A 13,098-nucleotide genomic window follows, 5' to 3' on the forward strand; every position below is an offset into this window, starting at 1 on the left:
GGAATGGGTACAAATATGGATGCCTTCCAGTCAGTTGGCCCGGTAGCTGTTTTCCAAATCTCTTGTCATAACCGAGTGTGTGCCTCCAGTGGGGCATTTGTTTGTTAAAACATCTCAATGGATATTCTGTCAATTCCTGGGGCCTTGTTCTTCGCCAATTCCTTTAGTGCTGCTTTGACTTCTTTCTTCAGTACCATTGGTTCTTGATCTTATGGCACCTCCTGAAATGATGAAAATCTATCAGTTCTTTTGGGTACAATGACTCTGTGTATTCCTTCCATCTTCTTTTGATGTTTCCTGCATCATTCAGTATTTTGCCCATAGAATCTTTCAAAATTGCAATTGAAGGCTTAAATTTTTCCCTCAGTTCTTTCAGCTTGAGAAATGCCGAGGGTGTTCTTTTCCTTTGGTTTTCTAACTCCAAGTCTTTGCACATTTCATTATAGCAACTGGCTTTGTCTGGTCGAGCTGCTCTTTGAAATCTTCTATTCAGCTCTTTTATCTTGTCATTTCTTCCATTTGCTTTAGCTACTCTCCGCTCAAGGGCAAGTTTCAGAGTCTCTTCTGGCATCCATTTTGGACTTTTCTTCTTTTCTTGTCTTTTTAGTGACCTCTTGCTTTCTTCATGGATGATGTTCTTGATGTCATCCCAGAATTCTTCTGGTTTTCTATCATTGGTGTTCATTGCATCAAATCTATTCTTTAAATGGTCTCTAAACTCAGGAGGGATAAATTCAAGGTCATATTTTGGCTCTCACGGATTTGTTTTAACTGTCTTTAAGTTCAACTTGCATATTAGCAGTTGATGGTCTGTTCCACAATTAGCTCCTGGCTTGGGTTTGGCTGAAGATATTGAGCTTTTCCACCACCTTTTACTACAGATGTAGTCAATCTGATTCCTGTGTATTCCATCTGGTGAAGTCCACATGTATAGCCACTGTTTTAGTTGTTGAAAAAAGGTGTTTGCAATGAGTAAGTCGTTGGTCTTGTAAAATTCTATGTTGCAATTTCTGGTATAATTTCTGTCACTAAGGCCAAACCGGTGATTCTTCTTCGTTTCCAATTTTTGCATTCCAGTCACTAGTGATAATTAACACATCCTGACTGCATGTTTGGTCAATTTCAGACTGCAGAAGCTGATAAAAATCTTCAATTTCCTCATCTTTGGCTTTGGTAGTTGGTGCATAAATTTGAGTAATGGTCGTATTAACTGGTCTTCCTTGTAGGTGTATGGGTATTATCCTATCACTGATAGCACTGTACTTCAGGACAGATGTTGAAACATCCTTTGTGATGATGAATGCCACACGCCATTCCTCTTTAAACTGTCATTCCCAGCAGAGCAGACCACATGGTGGTCTGATTCAAAATGGCCAAGACCATTTTGACTGGGTGGGATCATGCAAATAAGGTCCATGTTGCCCACCAAAAGGGATTAGACAGAGTGCTTAAAAGGCAAAAAGGAGCACAGAACTCTTGTGGACATGGAACCATGCAAATAAAGTGCACTGAAACCTAATGAGGGAAATGGTCAGTTTTGCTATCCTGCTAGATTTAAAGGGAGCCAATCCCAGAGTGAGAGGGGGCCCTCATTATCATCAAGAAGAGTCAGGAGCCAAGTGTATCCTTTGGATCCAGGATCCCTGGACAGAGAACCTCGTAGACCCAACTAATGTTGAGGAAGATGTAGAGAGGGCACAGAGCGGCAGCAAAGAAACTGTGACAGCAGAACCAGGAGTCTTGTGCCAGATGGTCTGGTGGGCTTCCTGGCCCAGGGAGTGAAGTGGGTACAGTGGGCATGCCAACCCACAATGGACATGCTAACTCAAGGAGCAAGAAAGCTGAGTGCCACTGGGCAGGAGACTTGTTAGTGGAGTGGGGTGATTTTGGGCATTTATTGGTGGAGCTGAAGAGCTTTATAATATTGTCCAAGCAGGGCAGATACCAGGCTGAGGAGTTGAGAACAAAGTCTGCCCACAGGTACTGCCAAGAAGATGTCCTGACCGAAGAACTGAGTTGTTTCTGATCCTGAATTGTAACCCGTTACTTCCCTAATAAACCCCGTAAACATGATTATGATCTTTGAGCTTTGTGAGGCCATTGCAATGAATTAACAAGCCAAGTAGAAAAGTGGAGTGAGATGGGAGGAATTGCTCATGTAAGAACTAGTAAAAGGTTGAAGACAGAAGGTACGTTTGACCTCCACCTCACAGTAATCATCCTTGGGCTAACGATCTTGATTGTCTCTCCTCTGCCCTTGTGATGTCAGATGATGTCTGCTGCCATGCAGCCATTTTTACATAATAAAAATAAAGTTTTAAAAAGAATTTGACTTAATGCTAACAAGAGTATCGCTTAAATACCTTCTTTTTATATCAGTGATTTTCAACCAGGTGCAACTATATCCCCTTAAGAGATACTCTGCAATGCCTGGAGACATTTCTGGTTGCTTCAACTGGAGAGGACGGGAGTGGTTAGTACTAGCATCCAATGGGTAGAAGTCAATGATGTTAACAAACACCCTACTACAGAGAGGACATCCTTTTATGACAAACAATTTTTCTGCACAAGATATCAATAGTCCTACTATTGTTGAGTAACCCTAATCTATACTGATCTCAGGTGAAGTGGCTTACTTCTCAAAACCAATAAAGTTCTCATGGGGTTCCTATACATACCTTTGAGGAAATCACTTTAAATGATTACCTAAACCAACTTTTCTCTCTGAGCTTGAGGGGTACTACTGTTAAGTTCTTAGCTGCTAACCAAAACGCTGGAAGTTTGAAGCCTCCCAGCAGTTCCATGGGAAAAAGACCTGGTGCTCCTCCTGTAACAATTAGAGCTTAGAAAATCCCATGGGGCAGTTCTACTATGTCACATAGGAGCTCTCTTAGTAAAAAATCCACTAGTGGTACCTAGCAAGAACAAACCAGTATTTACTAAACTTCTCGTGACTTTAAAACATATAAGAAGGAAGCATCATAAACAAAAATATTTTGGCTTCTCACTCCTCTGATACATAACATGCTTTTGGTTCACTCTATAACTAGCTTCTCTAAAACAGTGAGCAAACCTAAGCTAGATTTCCTAGCAGCTATAGAATGTATTGGCAAAAGCAATTATTTTAAATTAAAGCAAAAAGGCTAAGAGTAAATTTAAAAGAGAAATGAAGGGCAGAGAAAGGTGGGAGGAAAAAAAAAAAAGCATTTTCAGATACAAGTTAAAGCAGATCTATCATTCCATAATATTTTTCTTGGTTGGTCAGAATACTTTGTAGTAAAATATAAACATTTCCAGAATGATAAAGTATTCAAGTATTTTAAGATTAAGAATTTGAAAAGACCAAATTTTGCTTTAATATTGATATTTTGCAAAAGAAATAATAAATTAGGAAATGAAATTCTTTCACAATAGTTTTCTACAGATCACAGACCACATCATAAATATGGCTTAACTCTGTGCTAGGCAGAGTTTGCGTATGTTGTTGGTGTGAGCTGCTATCAAGACAATTCTGACCCCTAGCAACCCGTTGTGAGAGAGAACTGCCCCATAGAGTTATCTAGGCTATAATCTTTACATCAGCAGATCGTAAGGTCTTGTCTCCTACAGAGCCAATTGTTGTTGTTGTTGTTACCACCCTGAGTCAGACCCGACTCACGGGACCCCTCCTTGGGTTGCCGAGGCAGTGTCACTAAGGAAATAGATCGCCCCATCTTCCTTCCGAGGAGTGGCTGGTGGGTTTGAACCACCAGCCTTCTGGTTAGCAGTCAAGTGCCTTAGCCGCTATGCTACCAGAACTAGGAGCAGGTTATTCTCCTCTGTGCCTCCCTACACTATCTACCTGATAAGGTTACTGTGAAAATTATCTGAAGCAATATATTTAAAGCACTTAGAACAGTACCTAAATCCGAAATGAAACCTGTTGCTTTCAAACTGATTTCAACTCATAGCAACCCCATGAGGTTCAGAGCACTGAACTTGTAGTTACCAGCCAAGCAATTAACCACTGTACTACTATGGCTCTTCAGAATAATGCCCTGGGACATAGTAAACAGTCAAAAACTGTCAGCCAGCTATCATTATTACACACTGAATAAAGAAATGAACTGCAGTCCACATCACATGTGAAAATCATTTTTATTTACTCACGTGCATTATTCCCTTCTGGAGGCTGATAAAAAGAAAGGCCCAGTGATACTATGGCTGCAATTTCTAATATAATTAAAGTAACATCTTGTAATGCTTCCCATACTAATTGAAGAAAAGTTTTTGGCTTTTTAGGAGGTATAAAATTCTTTCCAAACACTGCTTCTCTTCTTTCTATATCTGCAGGATTTCCACTTAAACCTTAAAAAAAAAAAAATAATAATCAGTTAACAGTTTTAGTACTTACAACTAAAAATATTCATTTTATCCACAACACATTCATTCATCAAACTTTGGATCTTCATTCATAAAACATTATCAAAAGTATTTATTTCTTTTGTGCTTTAGATTAAGTGTACAGAATTTAAATCACTGAAAAACAACGAGATAATCCAAGAGTGGATTAAAAATTTTCATTTTCCTAAGTGATTATTTTTGATCATACTATTTAATACCATCATGTAGACTGCTGGAGATTAAAACTGATAAACAGTTTGATATTTTTATATTGTAATTAAACATTTCCCTTACCTTAAGATGTTTTTAGGACAAAAATGGAAAAGTATATAAAGATACAGATTTAATTTATTTGCCTAAGGCACGTGACTGCTAACCAGAAGGCTAGCCATTCAAACCCACCAGGCACTCCTAGGAAGGAAGATTAGGCAATCCACTTCTCGAGAGATACTGCCTCGGAAACCAAAGGAGGGGTCACTATGATTCGGGTTCAACTTGACGGCAGTGAGTGTTTTGGGTTTTTTTTTGGGGGGGGGGTGTATAACTTTAATCAGTAAAAGTCTATGGTTTACAGTCTTATTTAATGAAGAACAATAAGACATAATCTATCACAAGCTCTAAAAGCTTCCCCATAAAAAGTTCTCTTTTATATTTGATTGATAAAAAGATATGCAAGTCACAAAATATAGTATAATAAGGATGGCCTTTCCCTCAGGTTTTACTTTTAGGATGTCATTCTAATTGAAGAAATAGCAGCTACTGATTAACCACACCAACTCTTGCTGTAAGGGAAAAGGTACACTGTAAGATCTAACATTTACTGTCTGGAGTGTGAAACTGGAAAGACATGAAAAAAGAGGCTGAGAGAAAAAGCTGGATGAACAAGAACACTGCCTTTCCTTCACCCTATCAAGCAAGTACTTCCTTAACCCTCTGTTGAACCCATCAAACCTAGACACATTCCAATGCAAGGTATGTATATGTGTATATTAGTGTGGGGACATAAAAAACAGGTAACGGTGACAAATGTTATTTTTCCTTAATCTATTTAAGACAGGGCAGAGATAGGAGAAATGTAAAGTTTTTAATTTATCATATTAAATCTAATTTCAACTTGCATTTTGGCAAAACCTTATGCTAAAACAACTTCAAAGGAGGAAAGACAGGAAAACATAAATTCCTGGAAGGTTCCCAGCTTTTCTTGTTTCAGCTATTAATCGAAATGTTGAAGCTGAGAGAGAATAGAGAAGAGAATATAAAGAGTACATTGTTAAAATAAACAATGAGAAATGGATATGTACACTTAAAGTAATTATTTACTCTCTTGAAGGTACCAAAAAGTTTAATGAGAATGTTTCAATAGCAACCATATGGGGTCCAGAGGAGGGGGTTCAGAAAACATTTTAGAATTCTGATGACAAAAGTAATCGATGGAAAACCTCCAAAGAGCTCTCAGCTTTGAGAAGTCACTGGAAAGAATGGCAGTGATGGATTTTAATAACTGTAATTGGGGTAAAAACAATATGAGAGTTGAAATACATAAATTATAATTTAGAATGCTCACACTGTTACTTTAAACTAGCTCAATGCTCCCCCCCCATCATACCTAGCTGCAAACACCTCCCCTGGTCAATGGACCAAATTGGAACAAATTGGACTAACTGGAACAGAGGAAAATCACTATAGTGAGTGAGGTTTTAAAATGAAACTTATTCATTTGAAAGAACTACACTTTGAGATGTTATGAGGTTATGACCTTCCTGCTTTTCAGATTAAAGGTCCTTTCTTTTATGAGAGGATGATATTAGATAGCGAATAGGTTATTTTGTCCTACACTTTAATAATATTCTAACAAAAATGAAAGACTGCTATCCCTCCATGTAGTATCAAACTTTTGTTGTTGAAATTTTACTAGTCAAAGAAATCTAGAATCTAGATAGAAATTGGTATATACTAAATCCAATTGCCTATTTCCCAGTATTTAAAGCACACACATTTTTTAATTTCAAAGAACCATCTTGCAAGAAGCCTTCTGTGTCCAAGATGCTTTTATCATTTAAGTGCAATAATAAATATCGTGTGTCCCCATTAACAACCTTCTAAGAAATTTGAAAACAGTGGTGACATCAGTTTAACTTACACTTAATAGAGACTACCAGAAATTACAGGCATAACTCAAGATATTGCAGGTTTGATTCCAGACTACCACAATAAAGTGTATTGTTTTGTTTCCCAGTTACATAAAAGTTATGTTTACACTCTTCTGTAGTCTATTTAAATGTACAATAGCATTATGAAAAGATCGGAATTATTTTGAGAATTACCAAAATTTGACAGAGACATAAAGTGACCACATGGTGTTGGAATAAGGGCGTCAACAGACTTGCTCAACACCAGGTTATCATAAAATTTCAATTTGTGAAAAATGCCTGTTATCTGTGCAGCAATAAAGCAAAGCACAATAAAACAAATTATACCTGTACATAACAATTAGTCATTCCATGGGAGAAAGATGTGTCAGTCTGCTTCCATAAAGATTATAGGCCAGAAAACGCTATGGGGCATTCTACTCTATCCACAAGGTCACTATGAATTGGAATTGATTCAGTGGCAATAGGTTAGTTTTATATATCACCACTACAACTGCACACAGAACTGATCAAATCTCAACTTACATTTGTTATAGCAAGGACCAGTATTTTATGGTAATGTTGAAAAGTCAAAGAGCTAAAGATAGCTTAAAAATGTATCTGGAAGCAGATTTTGGGAAGTAAAAGAAAGCAACTGCTCATAAAAGTTCTTATAATTCTAAACCACTAACCACAATGGGAGCTCTGGTGGCATAGTGCCTAAGGCATCTGACTGCTAACCAGAAGGCTGGCAGTTCAAACCCACCAGCCACTCCTCGAAAGAAAGGTTGGGCAATCTACTTCCAGAGTGATACTGCCTCAGAAACCCAAGGAGGGGTCTCTATGAGTTGGGTCTGACTTGACGGCAGTGTGCTTAACCATCACAACATAAGCACACACCGAGAACCACTATACCAAGAACTTGACTACTTTAGATATCAGAAAATCTAGATTCCAGTTCACATACTGAAATTCTGTACAAGTCTCTTCAACTTTTTTTGGGGTAAGAGGTCACTACTATATAGTTGGTCTAATCCAAACTCTGAAGGACCAAAAGGAAAAGTAAGTGTGCACACTTGGTAAATTATAAATCACAGGCAAACTATTATCAAACTAAGGGGAAAGAAAAGTTATGAACTGATTAAACAATATAGGTATGAACTCTACTACTTTGGGAACATTTAATTTCTGTTAATATATAAAATAATCAGTGTGTAGTAGCTATACTGAAGTCAAGAGCTTTATACTAACAATCTGCTGGCCAACAGATATTTACTGAATATCCACTACTTTCAGGGATTGTTCTACATACTGAGGAGTCAGTGTCAACACAACAAGTCCTCTATTCAACAGCTTATAATGTAAGGAGAAGAGCAAAGAGACTACGAAGAAGAAGAAAGGTGAAGAGTTCTCATGGACTGTGTTATCCTTTCTGAGGAGATACATTTGACTTAAGGTATGACAGATGAGGAGCTAGCCATGACAAAACCTTACAATCGAGCATTCCCATGAGCATAAAAGCAAGTGAGTCTGTGAGAACAATATAAGGTTAGATGATTCAAGGGTTAAGAAATACAGCCTAGCCACTGTGGCTAGACTCTAGTACGAAAACCAAACCACCAAACTCACTGCTGTGGAGTTAGATTCAACTCACAGCGACCCCTCCTTGGATTTCTGAGGCAGTATCACTACGGAAACAGATTGCCCAGTCTTCCAAGGACTGGCTGGTGGGTATGAACCGCTAGTCTTCTGATTAGCAGTCAGGTGCCTCAGGCACTATGCTACCAGAGCAGGAATAGGTTGAAATGGAAAAATCAGCCAGAAGTGAGATCATGGGCAGTGCAGGAGGGTTTTGGCATTTATTCTAGTGCAGTGGAAAGCACTGTTGTTATGTGCCGTCGAGTCAGACCCCACTCATAGCGACCCTTCCTTGGGTTTCCAAGGCAGTATCACTACGGAATAGATTGTCCAACCTTCCTTCTAAGGAGTGTCCACTAGGTTTTAAATCAGGGTTGTGACACCTAATCTGCATTTGAGTTGCTGTGTGATGGCTCTGGACAGCTGCAGTAGTAGAGGAAAAAGACTAGTTGGGAGGCTACTGTAGTATCACATCCAAGTATGATATGATAGTGGCTTGAACCTAGGTTTTAGAAATGGAAACAGAGTAGTGACTGGATCTGCCAGATATTTTGGAAGGAAGAGTCAGAATTTGCTGAAGGACCAGATATATATAAGAAGGAAAAAGCGGAATGAAGAATTTTTTCTAGATTTTTTTCACTAAGCACCTGAGTAGATGGATGGAAGAGTCATTACCACCAACACAGGAGACGCTGCAATCTGCAGAGTGGGAAGAAAGGTAGAGGCAAGAGTTAATGGTTTGTTATTAGATTTAAACATGAATGCCCATCAAATAAACAATTAGGGTTACCTACTACTAGGCCATTGGCTATCCAAATTTCTAAGTGTGAGAGAGAACAGACTATATACATATACATGGTTCTGATGCACCTAAACGAGAACTTCTGGACAACTAGAGAAGAGAACACAAGAAGAGAATAAAGCTGAAGCTAGAACCTCAGTGCACACCAGCATTTGATGGTCAGGTAGAAGAAGGAAGTCAAAAGCAACTGAGAAGGAACAGCTAGAAAGGCAGTTTTATTGGAAAGGGGAACAGAAGAAGTATGCTTTCAGTGGGGCAAGTTTGGAGAAGTTGACACAATGCAAATGTCTAAAAGAAATCAGTTTTTTGAAAGTGGGAAGAAAAATCTGGACTGGAAATACAGACTTAGGAATCATCAGCACGTGGATGGTAACTGAAGGCACAGGATGCTATCAACCATGCAGACTATACAGATGAAGTAGACAGTGATGAAGTCTCAGCTGTGGACTGCCAACATCTAAAGAAGAGAACAGGAAACTGATGAGACTGGCCAGAGAGGAAGAAAGAAAACCCTCAGAGTATAATGTTATGAAAGCCAGAGGGGAGTGTTTTAAGAAAGAAATAAATCTATTGTATTCAGAAAACTGAACTTAAAAAAAAAAAAAAAAAAACTCTAACTAAAGCCATGCTACTTCAGGATCTATCAAATAAGACTTCTAAAAATAGTATATATATATATATATGCTACAGAAGCACTCAGTATTACAACTATTTCAAAAAATTCACAAGTAATAAAAATAGTAACAAAGCAGGTATTAAATTAAATTTGTAATTTTCAACTATGGCAGCAATAAATTTCTAGGATAAGGTTATACAGAATAATCAATATAAAACCCTCACTGGCAACTCTATGCCAAGTATTAAAATATCCAGGCCTGGCACATAATGGTCATGCAAATATTCAGTGGTTGCCTGAATAAACAACTAAACAACTTGTGCCAATCTGGATAATCAAGCAAATACATCAGGGCATTAGAGTGTTCTCATACTTGCCTACAAGTCAATAATGATTTACATCTTAGGTAAGAGTTTCGATATTTTTAAAAAGTTAAATATATTTCCAAATTTGAGTGTTGTTTTATTGTATTATACCATGAAGGTATAGTGAAAACACATCATTACTAGTAAGCTTACTTCTATTGACTGCAAATATAAATTGCCATATAAAAACTTAAAGAAATTTTAGGCAGTCACGGACAACTGCTGTTGGCTCCACCCTGCTGCCTACCACATACCTCTTGTTTCTCTCTACCCACTCTCTTTTATTTCCTCTGCTTTTTTCTCTTTACCTAATTTTAGCAACCACTACTTAAAAATCTTGGCGTCTCATTTGCTTCCCTACCCTTTATAAGCTTATGAAGTCATACCTCTTACAAGATACCACTTAGCACCTGCCTTTAATTTTTATAAATTCATTTTCATCCCTTGATTAATGCAGTACTGTTGTTGTTGTTGTTATGTGCTGTCGAGTCTGATCTGACCCCTCCTTGGGTTTTCGAGGCAGTATCACTATGGAAGCAGATTGCCCGACCTTCCTTCCGAGGAATGGCTGGTGGGTTTGAACCGCCAGCCTTCTGGTTAGCAGTCAAGTGCCTTAGGCACTATGCTACCAGAGCTCCTATGCAGTACTACTAATGATAAACATATTATCACGCTAAGAGAGGCTTACATTTCAGAACTCTTACTAGAAATTCTACTTAATCGTTCAATATAAAATATAATACAGACAACATAAGAACACATTACAATAGAAAAGATACCATAGCTAGAGGAAAAATAAAAGGGTCACAAATAATAAATGATCAATGCAGGAAAACAACACAGGTATAGAAGGAAAAATAATAAAGGTAATTTTGTGCAGTTAGGGTATTATAAGCAGGTTATTTTGGTACAAAGGAGACTTCTTAGATTTTGAGGAGATTATGAGATAGGTACTTTTTCTAACAGATGAAGTTAAACATGAAATTATAAATCTCAATTCCAATTAACCTTACAGTTCCAATTCCTTTAAGAATGACTATCGCTAATCAAAATCAATGGAAAGTTTTTACCATGAGAACTGTATTTGGTTTGAAACACCTCCTATTGATTAATATACATATATTATTTTTCAAAAGGCATTAAAGGACTACTCTGATAGAAAATAAGTGATAAATTGGTGGGTCAACTGAGGGAAAGGCACAATTTCCTTAATATGGCACATTTTTTTAAAACCAGGCAGATAAACAGAACCTTAAATCAAATTTTTTTTCACCATGTAGTTTCTGCTATCAAATATATTTACAGAGATGAGAATGCAGGTAATTCTTTCTCAGTGTTTTACAAGCTGTATGAGCTGAATTTACAGCTGGCAGTATATACTAGTGATTCAAAGTAAATTTGAATCACTCTGAATTCTCTGGAGCGAGAATGGCAAGGTTTGAATCTCAGCTCTGGCAGCATTTAAGAGCAAAGAGACTTTGGGTAACCACTTTGTGCCATGGGTTCCTCAATTTTAAAATAGAAAGTGCTAACAAACACCCCTGCACAAGAAGTATGATTATAAATGTTACCTATCATTATTTTATTTTTGTTAATGTTCTAAGAAATGTCTTGGGTTATTCTCCAGATGTTACAGTAATCTGATACTTGAAGACCCAACAAATCTGATTTTCCTTCTCCACTCATTTTTTCTTTTAAGCGTGGATCACACACATACTACGTATTTCATTTCATTTTCTTGTGAATTGTCTGTCTACTCTATGTGAAAATAAGGCAGGGATTTTTGTGTAAATCATGGGCGAATGAATGTCTGTAACCTAGAAAAGTACAAAGCAGATATACTATATTCGAGTAAATCTAAGATGCATGTATTTTTTACTTTTTATTTACATCTCTGAAATTGCAATGTGATTTAAAATTGATAGCATCTTATAATTGCCAACATTCTTCCTTCTTAAGGGTTATGTAAGATAAGTTACAATCACTATCTGAGGTTTTATGAAAGATGTATGTGTCAACACATGAATGAATTAATAAATGAAAGTATTATCAGATAAGATGAACTGAAGGAAAAGGTAAACAGTTTCAGTTTTACCTAATCAAAATTCATGTACCTGAAAAACCATTTTAATTCTTACTTTCCCAAGTATACATGTGTTATTCTAACAAAAGAGTACTTGCTGTCTAGATCATTTTCTTGAGCATACAAACTATTTACTACTTATTCCTCATCATGTTTTATTTATTATCATTTGCCTAGTTGATTAGTGACAAAATGTTCACTATATTATTTTAACAAAAGTTAAATTCAAATCACTAGGAAGATGAGCAAGAACTTTCTCTAAAAATAAAAGAGGGAAAAACAAAAAAATGCAAGAGACTAATATGTAATATAAAAATCTGGGCATATCAAACTCAGAAGGCAAAAAAAACAAAACAAAAAACACTAAGATTTCAATGGGAAAGTAGACAAAGAAAAGAAACAAATACAATTTTTCTTCTTAGAAAAGAGAATGGAACCATTGGCCAGACAGTAACTAAACACACACACACACAATCCTTGATGCTTACAGTTCATAAATTAAAAAAAAATAAACCCACAGGTATTCAAAGAAATCAAATTTCTCACTATAAAATGAGAAAATTAAAAAAGATAGTAACTTATAATGCTAACAAAGATTTGTTGAAAATAGTTTTCTCATACACTACTTGTGGTGTACAAATTAAGATATTTCTAAGAAAGCATTGTGGGACTATTTCATCACCTTTGGCTTTAACAATCTGACCCACTAATCTCATTCTGGGGGTGGGGGAAACTGCTTAGAAAATAATCTGAAAATTTAAACAGGTTATGTTCATTGCAGACTGGAAACGACCTAGATGTCTAACTGTGGGGTGACTGTATTACAGTACATACACAACAAAATCTGCAGAGCGCCACACAGGCATTTTTAAAAACATGGGAAAATACTCATAACAGGCCCCCGGGGATGGCCTCAGGGCCTCAGGCAGTCAGCTGCCACACCCAAGGCTGGCGGTTCAAACCCACCGGCGCTCCCCGCCAGGTAGATGGGCCATCTCTTTTGGGAGCTCTGGTAGCATAGTGGCTAAGACACTTGCCTGCTAACCAGACGGCTGGTGGTTCAAACCCACCAGCCACTCCTC

The 13,098-nt window shown here is 37.2% G+C and overlaps 1 protein-coding gene across 1 annotated transcript in view; it reads right to left on the minus strand.

The window, feature by feature from the left end:
• The window catches only part of ATP2B1 (ATPase plasma membrane Ca2+ transporting 1), an 87,223-nt gene that overhangs the window by 71,563 nt on the left and 2,562 nt on the right, over positions 1-13,098 (minus strand). Inside the window, exon 2 of the mRNA XM_042782494.1 lies at positions 4,150-4,347. Within this exon, the coding sequence (XP_042638428.1) occupies positions 4,150-4,347 (198 nt within the window). The remainder of the gene's footprint in view (positions 1-4,149; positions 4,348-13,098) is intronic.

Source organism: Orycteropus afer, unplaced genomic scaffold (genome assembly GCF_000298275.1).
Source record: "Orycteropus afer afer isolate SDZICR_OR568_19922 unplaced genomic scaffold, OryAfe1.0 scaffold00343, whole genome shotgun sequence".
NCBI lineage: Eukaryota > Metazoa > Chordata > Mammalia > Tubulidentata > Orycteropodidae > Orycteropus > Orycteropus afer.